Below are 18,422 nucleotides of genomic sequence, written 5' to 3'. Positions count from 1 at the left end.
ACTGCCTATGGATCAGACGTAAGGCAAGGCGTGCTATAATGATGGAATAATGGAAGCGTAGGGAAACGGTTCCTTGTCCGTCTCTGGTTATAGCGATAGCTATGAACGGATAGTATCTGTGTAATAGATTAAGAGAGGAAGATAGAAGCAAGTGAAATATACAACTACAAAGTATGAGAAAAAGGAGGGCCTGGGATTGAACCTCTGAACTTCTGCTTAAGAAATGGAAGTGGTAGCCATTAGACCCCCAAGCCAGTAGCGCAACCAGGATTTGGTTTGGGGGGGGGGTTTGTAAGTTTGAATTTGAGGGGGTATTTTTAATTAGAAAAAATCGACTTGAAAATTTGAGTGAACTTCACTATTTTAACACGCATAGTAAAAATTGATTGAACAAGTTTACAATACATCGACACGACACCGTTTAGTCGACCATCTGTGTTGTTCTTCAAACATATTTTCATATTTTTAACGATGAGAATGATCTTTAAACGCAAACTTTTGCTTTAGAAATCATTGCAACTACTATTACAGCCGGTCGAAAGCAAACCAGCATAGCAACATCTAACTTACAGTGCGAGCACAACTGTCTTATATTAAAACATCGACAATTAAGAGAATCGATTCTAAAAGTCGAAAACAAGTTTTGCTTTCACTGTTAAGATTTTATAACCAAATATGTGCGAACATCTTGTTTGTTTTCAATAGGACCATCAAATTTTATTTTTGGATGATTTTGTAGTCTTATTGGTTAACCCCTCTACTAGCAGCATCTTTTTTTCACTACGAAAAATATATTCAAATTGCAATAACTTGTTTCCATATAAAAGCACCATTTTTTCACAAGTTCTCAAAAAACTATTGATCAAATATTGATGATTGGTCATCTAGATCTAGAGATATACAGAAATTTCTTTGTGGACCGACGCGTAGCCATAACCCACTCATCGCAGATCACAGATTTATTATGTTTTTCGTATATTCGCTCTCCGAAATAATATATTTATGAGTGCCTGTTGTGAAAAAATTAAGCAATTTTGTGCAGCCGTTTTTGGGTAATGAGCATTTATGTTTCTCGTACCACGTTGGCCAAAGGAAGATCTTGAGAACTTCAAAGAATATTATATCGTAATTTTCAGATTTCCCTAAGAATACTTAACTGATTACTAAATATTTGACAAACTTCTCACACAAAGCCCTCAATTTGGTATTAGGATAAAGCAAGAAAATTTCGTTATTTATGAGCTTTTGTTAAAACAAATACTTATAAGAGTTGAAAAAAAAAAACACAATTTTGAAGATGTAACCTTAAAACCACTGAAACTCCTAGTGTTTGTAAGAACCAAAGTAAGTTACTGCTACGTGGTTGCATAAGATGTGTAGTAATGAGTTTCAAAAATATACTTTGTAATCTTTAATTTTTTTTGGCTCTGGGGGGGGGGGGGGGGTTTGATCCCCAAATCCCCCCCCCCTGGTTGCGCCACTGCCCCAAGCCCATCGTCAATGCAGCTCTAGATTATGTCATGCATAGTTAAGATTATACACAATGGTCCCATGAGATTGAAATTGCTTTAATTTGTTATTGCTTTGACGAAATACATTAATAATGGGGTTGAAAGTTTTGTGAATGAAATATTGGAATAAAAAATGTGTTATCAAGAAATTATGTTAACATATCAGAAATGCCATACAACTAAATAAAGCTTGTCCTAAATTTCAAATCTCTAACAGTACTTCGATAAAATGATGTAACATTTTCAGAAAAGGTGCTCAAATGATATATAATTTGAACACCGAGTGTCAATCTTATCAACATTAGTTTTTTGTTGTAGAATCTATTGAATTACCATGGTCATATGTATATATTATCCTCAACATAAACCGTATGGATAGCTCTCAAATACACAAATCAGTAACCCGGTATAATATGTCTCCCTCTCTTGAGAAAAAATGGAAATATCTCTGTCAAAAGCACTATCTCTGATGAAAAAGACATAGATTTCCGGTCGGTCTAGGATCTTTTCGTAATGGAAATTTCCTTGAATTCCCTGGGCATAGAGTATCATCGAGATACACGAGATACGAATGCGAAAATGGAAACTTTGGCCGAGAAAGCCCTCAGTTAACCTTTCGGTTGTCGCGTGAATTTTTGTAACGCGAGTAGTCGCACGTTGCACTTTGTACAACACGCTTGGTTTTGCGAATATCCCAGTAGCCTGACTACTTAGAAAGATGGCGTCTTCGGCAAAGTTGTTCAGTGGCTAAAGGGCTATCATTGATCGAGTTGGTTAATTCTTAATGTTGCTAACAGGTGACACTAGTGAACATGAAACATTTGTTTTGCAGATCTCAGGATCTTGACTACTTAAAAAGATTAGGAAATCTTAGAAAATCTCCGGAAAAGTTGTTCAGTAGATCAAATGCTTTCTTTGTTTAATCCTTGAAGTTCGAGATTAGCTCAAATAATGATAGCTCTTGAGCTACGCATCAACTTTGTCGAAGATATCATCTTTCTAAAAGATCAGGATCCTGAAGTATCCGCAAAACGAAAGTTTCATGCTCACAAGCGCCGACTGGTGGCAAAATTTTGAATCAACTAGCTCGAACATTGATAGTCCTTAACTTACTGAACAACTTTGCCGAAGATTCCATCCTTCTAAATGGTCAGGAACCTGAAATATCTGCAGCACAAAAGTAAAAGTTCCATGCCCACTAGTGCCACCTAGCGGTCAAATTTCGAAATAAATGAGGTACTATCAGATAGCGCTCCACCTCCAGAACAACTTTACTTAAGACCGCATGTTTCGAAATTATCTAGATTTAGTGTTATACCCATTCAAAATTGCGGTCTACTCATTTTTATGCGACTTCTATGTACATTTGTTGATTTTATCGCATTATAGAAAGCCATACTGTAAACAAAAATTGTTGAGTATTATTCTTTACAAGATACTTGAGGAATACATTTTGGTTTGGTGGCGATAGATATCTTTGTGTGTGTGATACAATCCACCTCCCACTGACCGGCAGTGCTTTTATGGAAGAAAATTGTATGCATGTATTTAATGATACCCTTCGATATCTTTATATCTGCAGACAATTTTAGCCCAGAAGATGAAAGGTGGTGGCGATAGATATCTTTGTTACAAAATCATAGCATATAAATCACAGCTGTTGTACAAAGTACAACAGCGCGACCGTCCGAAAGTTAATAACTGTGGAAGTGCTCATTGAACACTAAGCTGAGAAGCAGGCTCTGTCCCAATGAGGACGTATGGCCAAGAAGAAGAAGTGAATGTAGAATAAAGTCACTGAAAAATACTCTAAAAAAATATGCATGCCTTGAACAAATGTCAAATGCGAACGATAATCGTCTATAATCGTGTGTCATACTCAAACTCAAGGTATATTTCATATTTGCAAGCAGTTCTATAAAAATAATGAATATAAACCGCGGGCAACCGGACAGATTAGCGATTCCTATCACCAACAGGCCTGTCATGTGTACTTTCCTTCATTGACGGCATTTTTTCGTAAACAACGCGCAATTTCCTCTCTCTGGTAATTCCTACAATCTACAGCGGCGTGGTGTGATTCTTTATCAAAGACACACTTTGTTTGCACTGCAAAGGAAGAGGAGACTGTTGTTTATTTGCTTTAGCTACTTTCATCACTTGCCAAAAAAAAAATGCGATAAGATAACTGCAAGCGCAAAGTATCACCGACCGCAGCTCTGATACCATTTATCATCAATTAACGCGCTGGCAATGTGGTCTTAGTGCCTTATCTCTCTGGGGCAACGTGGTATTTTGCCTCTAGCACATGATCGGACGTCAATGGGTAATCTTAAATATACTGTAGTCGTGGATTGTTTTAGATTTAGGGTAGCCCATTCCGTGGCTACCAACGAAATCAGCTGACTTGCGAATGGGCATTCCCCGGTCCTGATCTTCGAAGCTTGGTAACTGCTCTAGACCGGTTATGCATCTCGCTTGTTCTACTGTAAAAATGTGGGTGTCTCACTCTATCGCAATGAAATTTCTGTTGGTGTGCGTGTTAGATGCTTGGTTTTACATCTGGGTTTCCTGTACGGATAGAGAATACAAGCGAAAAGGAGCTAGACTGCACAAACACAGGTAGGCATTGTACATTTGCAAGACTCATCGTCGAGGTTACCGTGCAGTTGGCCACGGTTTCTAGTTTTATTCGAAGTTGAACCTCAGCGAAGTGATGAGCCGATGAAAGCGAGTGAGCCGAGTGACCGCACGTATAACCGAGTGTAGCGAGAGAGCGAGAGACTGTGTTTTGTAACTGAGGGTATAGTAGCGAGCAAGAGAAGAAGGACAAGTGTGTGAAATCGAGTCAGCCAGCCCAGACAGACCAGCCATCTTGGAAAAAAGCTGAAATTCGATTTTCGATTCGCTAATTACCTAGTTTGTGCGCAAATTTGTGATCCTTTCGTCGGTGAAAACGAAACCCGTTGTGATTTGGAAGCTAATTTATAAGGTTCTAATTTAAGTTTGCAATCTGTGCCGTAGTAGTTCGTTCTGAGGAGATTCCCGACGACCGACAACCAACATCGACCGTGTGCTGTGTGTAAGAGCCCCATTTCAACGCCAACAGAAAAAGAAGAAGAATCCACCATCTTTGAAGTTTTGGGTTTTGCAGTCAGTAGAAGAAGAAAACGAAGCAGTACCACCAACCAATAGAGCCAGCGGTAACAGCAGTTGGTGAAAAAGTGCAAATTTTAGAAATTCACTAACGGTGTGCAGGGTTTTGGTATTTTTTGGTGTGGCTGCCACAGGCGATTACTGCAGCAAGCTAAAGTGAGAAACTTGAACCGATTTTTTCTGGCACTGTGAAGAAGTGCGTTGTAAGTGCGCCAGCAAGGGTGAAGTGAAAACTCGAGAAGAAGAAAACGAAGCAGAAGCAGAGAAAAATTGTATTTCAAGTCGAGTGTGTTTGCTGCCGAGTGGCACCTTTTACTGAACCAGTCAGTTCAAAGCTTGATGTTGAAACGTTTTGAGACGACGTATTTACACACAGTGGAACACAGAGTCCGTTCGTACAAACGAATCCTGAGAAAATGAGAATAGAAGTTAATTCGGCTGCGGATTTTCTGATGAATTTGCTGCGAGTAAAAAAAGCAAATCAGCTATCCGAGAGCCAGCTACAGCATTTCAAGGGTTCGTTAGAGCAGATTTTGACGCGTCATTTCGCACGCCATTGGTATCCTGATGTTCCTACCAAGGGTTCCGGTTTCCGCTGTCTACGGATCAACGGCAAAATGGATCCGATTATCGAGAAGGCTGGTAACGCTGCGGGTTTAAACTCGGTCGCACTTCGAAAGATGCTACCTCTAGAGCTAACAATCTGGATCGATCCGGATGAGGTGTCGTACCGAATTGGCGAGAACGGTACCATCTGTGTGCTGTACGATCAACAGCTAAGCCGTGCCAGTCCCTCGTCGGATCTTGATTCGACGGGTAGCAGTAGCTGTGATGAATTCATTATGGAACGAGTCGGCCGACTGGATCTGTCGACGTCGTCAGATAGTGGTACTAGTGTTATGGTAGATTTTATGGACGCCAATCCATCGAATTCGCTTGTAACGCAGAGCAAGCACAACAAGTACAACAACAATCATCATCATAATAATCATCATTACGTGAAGCGTCATAACAACAGCGTCAGCTCGTCATCCAGTGGACAAACTAGTCCACCGCTTAGTCCACCATACAACGGCTACAACAATAGCAACAACTTTAACAACAACAGATATCAACATAATAACCAACACAACAATTTCTACTCGCCATCCGTTCATCAGCAGCAACCATACTTCCCCTGGGACAACCAGTTCGTTAACAACAAAGTTCGTACGCAGTGTTAAGTTCAAATACGATGTACTGGTCCCATTCGCTCGCCCTGGTTTGCAAAAAAAAAAAAAGGATTACCAATCCACTAAAAACTATTCATATCAAACATCTTATGGGGGCAAACCAGGGGTGGGCGAATAAAACCATTCTCCAACAACATCATGGATAGCAACACTTCGAGTTAGAGGGCCCCATCTGCGGAGTGCGAGAATTTACGTCAACGAGGACAACTTCTGAATGCGGTTAGAACATCAACCAAATCAGGTAATTCTTCAATTACCAAACGATCGATACTCTATTTATGATGAGAGTAATAGGTAGTAGGTTAAGTCCAAAATTGTAGAAGACAATGGGAAAGCATTTCAAGATAAACCACAGTAACTATATATTGTAACATCTCCCAAACATAGAACGAAATTCGATTAACTTGAAACGGAAGTGTTGCTGACTTAGAAACCACATACAAAACTATCCTTAAACTGAATAACAATCATTGGAAAAATCACACAATAACCGGAAAACCAACCCGCATGGAACTGAACAAGGCATAACGAATAAACGGAAAACTGAAACAGGAATCTATATGTAATAATTATGGTGTAGAAATATTGCTTCAAAGCTGCGAACGTCAAGTGGGGAATCTTCCCCAACTATGAAAATACCGTGAAATAGAAACGAAAGGATTGTGAACCAAGAATGCGCTTTTACAACACAGGCTGCTACATTCAACTGAAGAAAAAATAATAATCGTACAATCGTTTAGAAATAAAAGGTCATCTGCGTCGTAACGAGAGAGAGGGAAAAATAGGCATCTCGCGCGTATTTTGCATTGTAGGATAGTTAGAGACGAACGTTAGGCAACAACAAATCGAAAAGGGTTTATCAAGATCGAGTGATAGGATAGCTTAGGGATTCTCCCATTCATCCATTACCCCCTTGTATCCATATTGCCAAATGTTGAAACAAATGCACAAAAATGGTCTTGGTTGCTATCGCTACTAATGTGGGATGATTCTAGTCGCTGCTTCGCTTTTTGACTGTTCAAAAATTGATGTGTGGCTAATTTAGGGCTTACGAGAGCTTCAAAATGGTTCCACATTGAGCTTTACCAGTTAACAAGCATGGTGCGTATCTGGGCGACTTAGAAACGTAGATTGAATATATGCATTTAAGTCGAACTGATCTGTGCTTCTGCTTCTGCACGGACAGTGAGTTAATCGCTACATAAATTTGCTCGCAGTTTGCTTCTTCTGCTTCACGGCTTTGTCGTGTTTCCTACTTCTTCCTTCGGTTATGCAACGGATCTTGGAAGAGCTCATTTCCTTTGTTCGTTTTAAACGGTTTTTCATCGCCCATCTTTCGATCGTATCGAAATTTCCTGTGACTACTTAAAAATATGATCACCTGTTGTTTCTGTTTCTTTTACTTACTTTTTTCGATGGAGCTTCCAAAGTGGAAAACGTGAAGCAAAGAAGCATACAGGCGACAAAGGTTCAGTTGGCGAACTAGCAACCAAGAGACCAGAACACCTTTTAAGCGGATGCGACGTGTACGGTAGTGACGAGTAAGTGGCAGGGAAAAAGGTCAACCATTGAATAAGAGGAGCGAGAGAGTAGAAAAGGATCGAAAGCCATAAATTTTAACATCTGAAATGTGTTTCGAAACTCGTCCCTGGTGGTACGATACGGGCCCCGTAGACGATAATGATAGTCTCTATTGAGCAAAACAAAAAAAAGTTGCTATTCATCGTTGCAGCAAGAAAAAAACTAGTTTTTTTGAGATCGCTTTATTGGTATTGGTGTAAGTTTGAACTTCGGCCGACCCGTCCTCGTTTGTGTGTTGGTGTTCGTGCGTACGTCGTCTTCGCCTTCGCTACCATCGGGCAACCATTGGTAGACGTGAGCAAAATAAAGAAGACGAAAATGGGCATTTGTTTTTGTCTGTCTCCTTTATCTTGCTCTTGCTCGGTGGTGGAGTTCGTGTTTCGTGGATATAATTCATTGCTTCTTTTTCTTTGCCGTTCAACGAACGTGTCTACTACTAAATTACATTGGTGCACGGGCTCTTCATCGCTGCAGCCGTTTCGTTTCCAATTGAGCCCTCCGGGGCTTCGCCATTGTTGAACGTTGAACGGCTACGTGATTGACTGTTCGTGTGGAGGTGTTTACTATTTTTGCGGCGAATGTTTGCACCATAGATTGGTGTACTACTTATTGCCAACATTAAACACCTATACAGATTTATTATTAGGTAGATGAACGTCTCAAGCTTTGCTCTGTTTCAAATCTGGTCGCACAACTACTATTCGCACAGACGACGAAGTAGGCTAGACAAGAGGGTTGTGTAAGCTGTGGTGTTACCAATGACAACTCAGCAACATGGCTAGCTGCGGTTGAACATTACCACTAATACAATAGAGCGCAGTAGACGGGCCGGGTTGCCTCGAGCACCGTACATAGGTATCGTGAAAGGTGCAGGCTTTCAATACTACTACGAAGTCGTGAGCAGCGGGGGTTGAGCATACGAGAGGAAGTCATCAGCACTATACTCTGCGATGAGTCATCCCTCGGCGCCTTTTGCCACCGTAGTATTATAGATCGTTCGGCTTGAGAGATTGGTTTCGAAACACATTTTCCAAAAAAATGGCTGAATCCATCGACCCAGCCAACTGTGCGATAACTTATAAGGGAAATCGAGGGAAATGAAGAAATCATTTTATAATCGTAAACAATACAAAGACCCACCGTCCAACAATAAAATCCCGTTTAGGGAAGCAAGTTGAACATCTAGCTAGAAACCAAGCAAGAAGGATGCGACGAGAAGAACCAAGGAAGGCAACCTAACGTGGAACAAATTCTATACATTATATGTATATTCCATAGTTTTTTTTTTAAATCGTTGATAATCTCTACATAAAGTGGTTTAGGTTCAACTTCCTGAGTCTTTTTCGAAAATTTGAACAACGCCAGCTCGGGATCATTAGGATTAGAATAAGGCTTCCTGGTGGGAAAGGTTGCATGCGGTAATGAGCGAACGAATGAACGATTGGCATGAGAGAAGGAACGGTACAAAGTCGTTACACTATTGTCAATTTTAATAGCTTTATCCGCGATTATGGTGGTGTGGAAGAGAAGAGGCATTTGCTTGCCGTAGTCTTCCGCGTTGGGACGAGCAAAAGTGCTTGCGAATAAATACGAAACAAATCAACACACATCCAACTAACGAACGATCTCTCTTTGAAGGCAGCAGAGTACGCAGAGTGGGATAGAAGAGGCTAACAGCTAACGCGAACGACGAGTGCGGAAACTGGGAAAGAGGCTGAACAAACTGCAGCATAGCTAGGCTGGCTAAGCTATCGCTTCAACTTGAGCTGAGCTCAAGCGGGCTTGACTTTGCGCGCTCCGCTAGGCGGCAGTGATTAATTTGAATGATATTGAGCTGCAAACGTGATTTCCTAGTTGGGAGTTGCGATTCGTGGGGGTTCGAAGCGGCAACCGCTGCTGGGCAATGGGGCTATCTTTTTCGTGAAATGCTCAAACTAAAGGGCAGATGTTGTCGGAAAGCTAAAATTTCACTAAACATTTGAGTTTCGAAAGTAAACCGAGATTAAACATGATTCCAATATGTTTAATATGATCATTTTTTAAATACAAATCTACGCTAATAGTTGCCATTTTTTGGTAGGGATGGCGAGATCTGGCGGTTGGCTTATGTCGTTTGATAACAAATTGATTAGATCGATCATCAAACCTATCGATCAGCTGTCCAACGCCCTGAGCCAAACGTCAGATTGTTTGATCAGTACCAGAGAGCGAGCTTGCTTGTGGAGTCCATTAGAAGCAAGTGAGCTGTAAGACTAATGAGTATTCAAAACCTTCCCAAAAACATTACTTCAGCTTTCTTAATTTGTAACCAGGAAAAAAGCATGCCAAAACTGGTTCCTTGTCAGCTGGACCCCACCAAAGTTTGCGTGCGAAAGCTGCGGGGATCTCGCAATATCCCCTTCGGTGGCTTAATTAATGAGGAAATGTTCGGAAATCAGCCACTTTTCCTACGTCGATCACCTGAAAACTGCTTTCCTCGACCACCGACAGGCCGACTACAGCGCGTGCATTCAAACTGCTCGCCACAGACCTGACAGTCGCTGTTGTGAAACGCCGTCCGCGTCCGGATTTCACCTGGCCGATTGTCAGTCCGTCATTGCGTTGCCATATTTGGTCCGCGACGGTGCGACGACAGAAGAAATCGCATCTCGACGATCAGCGACAGGGTGAAATCAGGGCTGGCGTCAGTACCGATGCTTTTAACTCAGTAGGCGCCGGAACAGATGCGCTGCGAAACAATAGAGAGCCACGGGGTTCATTTACGTCGAACAATGGAAAGGAGCGATAAATTACGAACGTTAAACTCTCTTTTGTTTTTCAGCAGTGATGTGTAGGTGTAGAATGATCCGCAGAAGGTTTACAACTAACACTTCACTACTCCCACATTCCTATTGTTTTTCTTGCATAAGGCTTTGATGGTTTTAATGCCTACGCGTTTTAAAATATAAAGCACACGCTCGTTTAAAATTTGACGTTACGAACGCAAACTCACAAAAAACAATTCAGTTTAAATATAGTTGGTCCTTGGGGGATCATGTTTCTATTCTAGTCCGGTGAGTGATTTGTCATTCGAAATTACCACATTTCAACAGTTTCTTACACATGTACGTACGTCTCGCTTCGAGGGGTCCAAAAAAGGCCGTCAGATGACGAAAAAAAAATGGCGAATCCGCTACCGTTTGCGAATGCAATGGCGGCGGCGGCGTTGCGTGACTTCGCCTCGTTTTTTTTTTCGTTTGCCGATTTGCATTTCATTAGCGTTTATAAATTACCTTTTTCGCGTTCGTTTTCTCCCTATGCAATGAAAGGTTTTCGTTTGCTCTTCGGAGTGGAAAATTACCACGACCATCGATGAGATAAGAGCTCGTCTCGTCAAGTCGAGCGCGGTTGCGATCGCAGCAGTCGCTTTTAGCTTGCATGCTGTCATTCAAGTTTGAATTTGACGTTTCGCTCAAATGCGAAAATAATATCGAAGAATTTGTCCAATGCGATATCGCGCAAGCACAAGCGCTGCTTTGTGGCCGCGAGTGACCTAAAACGTGACGTATACTTTGTTTGCGACTGACAACGCGGCGCTTCAATCCGGTTCTAAGTAGATGCGCATTGCCATTATTTCACGTCGTTCGTGCGTGTATGAGTGTGACGCCAATCTAGTTAGCCTCGGATCGGATTGCTGACGACCGTTTGACGTCACAAGCAGGGGAGCAACAGCGTTCGAGGTTTGTTTCTAGTTAGAATGTTGTTTTTTTTTTGCGGTGAGAGTACGAGCGATTGTTTTCCGCTGATTATTATCGCTTTACTGACGGGAGTAGCAGTAAGCGTGGGAAACTCTGTAAACTCACCAAATGATTGCCACTTTTGCTTTCATCGGACCGAAGCCAATTAGCGCTTCGGAGAACGTGTACAACTCGATCGCCATCTTGAAATGTATGTTTTTTTTTACAAAACCACTCAGCATGCTACGTCTAAAGAGCGGACAGTGGAATAGAAAGACTACACAACTGTAAAAGCTGCAAATCAAGAAATTACGCCTCTAGAAACTAGCGAGATGCGCAATAGAACGGAAGGAGGAACGGCCGATGGCTGGATAATCATCTTCTTTTAGCTGGAATGCACGGCAATGGCGACGATAACGACTGTAATCGAATCCCAAAGTCAGCTCAATGTCAGCAGTTCTCCACTCTCGAAGCGTATTTGCGCACCCGAATGCCCTCGAGCAGCGCCACCTGCACCCCTCTGCCTTCAAAACAAAACACATCAACTTGTATAATATTCTTGAACCTGTGATGACTTTCTATATTTTTTTTGTTATTTTTGTATAAAAAATGATATACTAAAAGTAAGTTTATTTTGTACTTCCTTTGTAAATAGATCGATATTTTTTTTTGGATTTAAGAAAAGATAGAGGGCTTCAATTGATCCTACTTTCAAAAACTTCCTGTATACTCACTCACTTACTGGCTGTTCGTTTTTAAGTATGAAAATTGTAATCCCAAAAAGGTGATTTTGATTGAGCTATCTTTTCTTAGCAGAGTGTACATTTAATAATTGCAAAAATAACTTAACAAGACTGACTTTGTACCGTTCCGCGTGGGTAACGAGGAAGCCGATTCGTTTAGTGACCCGAAGTAGGCATGTTGATGAATAGCGTGACAATTGTTTCGTTTGCGAATCAAAACACTAGCTTTAAGGTTTTATAAGTTTATATTAGGTATGTAAATGTTTTGCGAAACACGAAAAAAATAACTGAGAACAGTGGAAACTAAGAGGATAAACACACACACAGAAACAAAGTAAACGCCGCGGAAATGTAATGAAGAATCGTTAATTTACTAACGACTGCCATTTTAAGCATAGTGAAAACAATTTATCCCCAATTGAGCAAAAGAATGGGAACCTGGGTAAGACTTATACAAACACAAAATGTGAAATCGTGAATCTTCTTCGGAGAGAACGAATTTTAGCAAACCTCTTTTTACGTTTTTGTACATATATCGACATTTTTACGAGATTGTAAAAATATTTACAAAAAAAAAACTTTTGAAAGCATGCGCGTATTCACCGTTTGTGCAATGATCCACGACATAAGTGTAATAACATCTACTTGTGGTGATTTTACAGATTGACTGTGGTTGCCAGTGCATTTTTTCCGGCGCTGGTGCCTACGGTTTACTGTCCAATCGCCGAATGCCCTTAGCCGGCCCATTTATCGGAAAATTTTCGGAACAACTATCAACTCTTGTAGGGTTTGTGCTCCGTGATTTTGAGCTTTGACCATTACCGGTCCAACGTTGGCAACGTAACGCAGGCTCAAGGAATAAAAAACAAAGAAAAACGGCACCGCTTCTGGGAACCTTGTTGTTCAACTGTGATTGCTGTATGACAAATGATGCGTAACTTCAGTCTACTTTTTGTTGTTTATCAGCGATTTTTGGCTATTTTGAAATTGTTAATTTTAGCGTTATGTAATAAACATATGCTGTCTATGCTACTTCAAAACATTTTCAGTGTAACAAAATTACAGGATTTCTTCTCTATCCCTGTACTTCAGCTGCTAATATTTATGCTGGTTATTAGTAATACGTTGCAACGTATGCAACTGATAGCTTAATTATCAGTACATGGTATCAAATATTTGACTGGGACCTGACAGCACTCCAAACATCTGTTTGAATATTAGAGAAATTCTGTCAGTGTCACACAAATGTTTGGACTGCTGTCAGATCCTTTCGAATTACTTGACACCGTATACTACATGCTTTAGTAACCATCACGAATATCTGCAGTTTAGTTGCACGAAGAGATAAGAAACGCTGATACCATGTTTACTGTAAATATTATGAATTTTTGAAAATATCTACAGTTTACACGATGAAAGAATGAACATCTCTTTGTCGTCTAAAGTTTTTCATTCTTATTTCATGCATTTCCTATTCTTTCAATGTTTTGCAAAAAATCATCAAATTTTGAATTTTTTTACGCTTTGTAAAAACGGGTGTTGCGAAAATACTCTTCAATCGCCATGGTAACGTCGCTCGCTTGCTTTAACAAACAGTGTTGGCTTCTAGTGATGGGAGCAAGCATTTTGGCGAAAGTGACTCATCTCTCTTTTTTCGGATTTCTCGCAGCTACATGCTTGCGCGCATCCAAAAGACCACCGCAACGCCAGACAGTTGTTCCCCGTTTGGACATGTTTGAACGTGTTTTTTTTTTCTTTCAGTACTGGAGTCCACTGCACATGTCTTCTTTTGTATGAACAGTATGTACAAGTTACGCTCATTTGTCATTTGCTTATGTAAATTTGCAGATATCGGGCAAATTGGAACAAAATTAGGGAAGATGTGCTGAACTGTGATTTTGTGATGTAAATTTGAGTTAAGAATTTCGTTTCACTCCATTATTATCGGTGGGGCTGAAATTGAGTTGGGAACAAGATTTTCCGTGCTTGCAGACGAAAGTCCGGTAGAGATGTATCCGATGTCTCTCATGGGCGAAAATATGGACTGACTTTAATAGTAGGAACAAAAACAAAATGGTAGGAATCAATTTACAAGTGGTGCAAAATAGATCATATATGAATGTTAAAAAACGATTCTGAAGGGAAGAGCCGACAATGGCAAGAATATTTTCCGGTACCTGGGCAAAGTGCGTGAACGTGATTTAGCTGCTAGGAGATCTCTGCGCGCCGTGATTCGAGCGCGGAGAAACGAAAATGAAAACTAAAATCGTGATATTTGAAAGTCATACTTATTAGTTTAAGGTCTCTTTGTGTGTATTCCGAAACTGGAACAGAATCAGCTAATATATAAATGTGTATACAGAACGTGTCTGTCGCGCGTATTATGTGGAACAAGTCAATCATGTTTATTTAACAAAACGCCAACAACCACTCCACATCAACAGCAAAAAGTACTAGCGATAGAAAAAGTGAGAAAATGGATGATTTTTTTTATAAAAACAAATGGCAACATCAACAACCCTGAAAAGTCTGAGAATGTTTAGTTAGCTTTTTTTTCTTGAATAGGAACAAGCAGAGAGAGGTTATATTAGGAGGAAGATCAAGATTTGTTGTGATTAATAAAATAAACTGATTAGTAGAAAAATGATGACCTACAAGAACGCTTATTGAATATATTTGAATGTGATACTATATATTTTTATACATTTGGATACAAATGCAAAACGGCTAAGAAACGAGAGACATCAGTGCTAAATTTTTAACCGCAATCGTCAAATCCAACTAAACCAGTACAATAAAAGCTAGCATGAACGCATATAGAGGTTATATACAAAACAGATACACAAACATCAATATCAAGAAAATGACATACGCTACGAAACCGAGAAACCTGGATTAACACAAGACCATACACAATAACATTAACAAATGAAAAAGCAAAAAAAAATAACCATCAGTCCATTTGCCACGAAGAAATGGAAAAACCAACAGAATTGTGATCGTTAATACATGAAAGCAGAAGCGTAAGAGTCCAACCTAGAGATATCAGCTACTTTTTATATTGCAGAGAAAGAGAGTTAAAATTCTATTTATAAAAAAAATATTATCACATTCATGGATATATTTACCAGTAATCATTTTTTGAATAAGAATAAAAAACCAAAGCAAGAAACAAAAAAAAAACAACGCGTTATCACAGTTTTAAAATTATCCGAATTCTGTCATTTGTTTTTACCTCCGTGCCAACCAGTTATCATCATCGTCGACGGAAAGTTCCTAAAATTTCCTGTGAAAAAAAAACAGCTGAATAAAATGCGAACGGTTTTTCGTTTTTTCGGGCAACCTTTTCGCCAGAAACTCGCGAATTCGTGACATTCGAAGCTGGTAAAGTCGTGATTTCGCATAAAACACGGACTCATCGATTTTGCGTTCTTTTTTTCATTTTCTTGTTCGCTATCAGCAGCCAACGATCGATTCCCCAGGAAGAAATCAAACGTCACCCCCTCAGTCCCAAGAGAGCAGTTTGTTAATTGTTGAGGTTGTAGGTTTTTGAAAGACGCCACCGCCGCCATGTTCGATTTTGGACGGAGGTCAGCGGCCATTGCGAAGGTTCGCTTCAAATTCGTTTTGACGTTCCACTTGTCAAATTTGACAGCCATTGGCGCTCGTCCTTGGTCGAATGTTCCGTTTAACCACTGCTGTTTCTACCATTAACAACCAATTTCCGACTCGAATGTTTCCGAAGAGTTTGTTTTGTGCGTAAGTGCTAGTCAAGTGTTAGAATAATTTGTGAGAGCATATAGTTCCTAAAGTGTGTTTCGTCTTCCCGTGGAATCGGTTGGTTTGCTGAGGTTTTCGTCACTCGGACCGAGGTGAAAGCAAATGACATTTTTCATAAACCAACTGAAAGAAGATCAGAGAACTCAGAACTCGTGTGATTGTCGGTGTGAAAATCGGTCTTATAAAGTTTGCTCTATTCTGTTAGTTTGTGAACGGAAAAGGTCTATTCACGATCCAGAACCAGACCGTTTGGAAGGTCGTGGTGAAATACTCGTCGGTGGAAAAATATTGTTTTAAATATTTTTACGATCGAAGAGAATCGTCAGAAAGGGGAGGGAGTGTATAAGCTTTTATAATATTTAAATACAGAGTGGAATCATTCGTTGAAGTTCCATGATATACATACGAAAGAATACATTCATACACAAACATACCTTCATCGCAAGAGTTAGCCAACCAAATCAAAAACTGTTCGAAAGAGAAGATCGTGGTATAACCACGGGTAGATTGTGCGTGTATTTTGTGGCTTGGATAAAGATGATGGGAAACGATGAAAAGAAGAGGTAGCAAAGCATAAGACTTTAATAATCAAAACGTACAAATTACTTAGTAACTCGTTTTTATATAGAACAACATATATAAGCAGAGAGGTACTGACCACAAACGAAAGAGGAATGTAAGAAGCTAGCAGAGCAAAAATATTATGAAAGTTTATGAGACAACCGATACTACTACCCGCCCCGGTGAAATAATAAATTGTTAAGAAAGTCCATCTTTTGATTTCAATACGGTTCAAGGACCGTAATTTTAAAATAGTTAGGATTCGGTTAAAATCTTTAAACAATGTCGTGCACAGAAAAGTAAAATTTTGCTGATGTTGTTGTGGAATTTTCGAAGATTTTTCAACAAACTTTGTTAAAAAAAGTAAATTCTACAACAAAGTAAGCATTAAGGAACAAAATCTCATTTATTTTTCCGTGTAGGTAGTGACACTCAGAGAAAAATATTCAAAAAACCAGAACTCAATGGATTTAAAGACATAAGTAGTTCTTCTCAGATACCGCAAAATTTCTGTGAAAATTTGTTTTGACAAAACAATAGAACGACGATCTACATTTTCCAATTAAGACAATTTTGCTGATATTTGAGATAACAGTTGTGTGCATATATTGAGCTAGGGAAAATTATTTTTTGAACATTTTCCCCCGAGTGTACTTTGTCATTGCACTGGCATTTGAAAAAGTCTGAATTCATGATCCGTGACTACCTCCCGTCTTCCTCGTTGCCGTTCGTCGCCGCGGTTTGCTTTCAGATCTCGTGTTAGGTGTCGGCCAGGGTAGACGCGTCACGCGAAGCGACGCGAAAATCCTTTGGAGTTTGACATTTCATTATTAATAATTGTTATTCCTTCCCAGGCAATTTTCGCGTCGCTTCGCGTGACGCGTCTACCCTGGCCGACACCTTACTGTTTGCCACCATAACAAACTGCAAAAAAGCGAGAAAAATAATAAGAGCAGTAAAACTGTACCGACCGTACCTAAAACCAGTCCCGGAGCAGTCGCAACACAACCATAAACAGGGGGTGTTATGATGGTTGGAATAATGCAAAAATAAGAATCGAAGCAGGCCGTGGTGTAGAGTAGAGAGCCAAAACCAGTTTGGCTGGTCGCCGCCGCCTGCTTCGTATGAAGAAACTGACGAGAAGAAGCCCTGAGCGTAAATAACAAAAAAGCAAAAAACGAAAAAAAAAGCAGAACCGGACTGGCAACTTTTCGATCAACTTTTACATTATAACTACCTTAATAGCCCCTATGGCGCTGCTCGGCTGGATGTATGGTGAAAAGACAAAGCGGCAGCTGCAAAACTTCGGTGCGACGACGACGAAGAAGAAGGAGGTCAACTCCAGAGGGTTTTTGGATATTTTGATCACAGGATATAACTATTATAATAACAGTCGACGAAAAAGAAGATTGATAGGCACCAGAGCTCGCACACAGACTGACAGATAGCTTCTTTTCCTGTGTGTGAGGTGCTTAACGGCGCAGAATCGTGCTGGCGTAATCATTCGAACTTTAGAGGACGTGTTTTGGATTAGGAATACTTTTTTCCGTATCAAATGCAAGGCATTTGTTTTGTGACCTTAGATTTTAGATAGTTTCGGATTTTCGTTTGTATTCTACTGAGAAAATCATACAAACGCCCATATAATTCTCTTATGTTAGTCAACAAATTGTGAAATGAACAGCAAAAAATTAAAGTGTAAAATGGTGAAACTATAAACCGAATGTACAAATTTTATTGCTATTTTAAAAACTGAACAGAAATGAATGGAACCTTTTTTTGAATAATGAAATCATGATTCTCATCAAAATTAAGGAAACGTTAGAAAATACACACATACACTGACAAGAAACTGACTACTAATTAAGAGAAACTATACAAAAACTGTGATTTAGTGGAAAGAACACGAATATTTATATTGCTACTGAGCGAGAGAGTAAGAAAAAACCGACGAGAAAAAAAATCATTGCTATTGGTTTTTTAAAAGAACTTATTTTATTAAGCAGCAACAAATGTGAGAAAAATATGTAAATGTAAAGAGAATCAGCTAAACACACAACAACATTAACAAACTGTGAACACACGTGTAACTTTTAAGGGAGATGCTTAAAACAAAAGAAGTGTACAACATGCAAACACAAG

The 18,422-nt window shown here is 39.9% G+C and overlaps 2 protein-coding genes across 3 annotated transcripts in view; both read left to right on the top strand.

Annotated features, from left to right (window-relative positions):
• LOC5565328 (inositol-pentakisphosphate 2-kinase) overlaps positions 1 to 18,422 on the top strand; it is a 344,143-nt gene that overhangs the window by 11,910 nt on the left and 313,811 nt on the right. The gene's annotated exons all lie outside the window — the stretch shown is intronic.
• Positions 4,192 to 16,895, top strand: LOC5565301 (protein BTG1). Its single transcript, XM_021846802.1, has one exon. The coding sequence runs from the start codon at positions 5,084 to 5,086 to the stop codon at positions 5,888 to 5,890; it is 807 nt and encodes a 268-aa protein (XP_021702494.1). The 5' UTR covers positions 4,192 to 5,083; the 3' UTR covers positions 5,891 to 16,895.

The sequence above is a fragment of the Aedes aegypti genome, chromosome 2, assembly GCF_002204515.2.
Source record: "Aedes aegypti strain LVP_AGWG chromosome 2, AaegL5.0 Primary Assembly, whole genome shotgun sequence".
Classification (NCBI taxonomy): Eukaryota; Metazoa; Arthropoda; class Insecta; order Diptera; family Culicidae; genus Aedes; species Aedes aegypti.
Note: the sequence above shows the minus strand (reverse complement) of the source record. Positions and strands in the feature narration are given on the sequence as shown.

Bases quoted from the DNA above. Each gene is read 5' to 3' on its own strand.
- LOC5565301 (XM_021846802.1), top strand. From the start codon at position 5,084: ATGAGAATAGAAGTTAATTCGGCTGCGGATTTTCTGATGAATTTGCTG.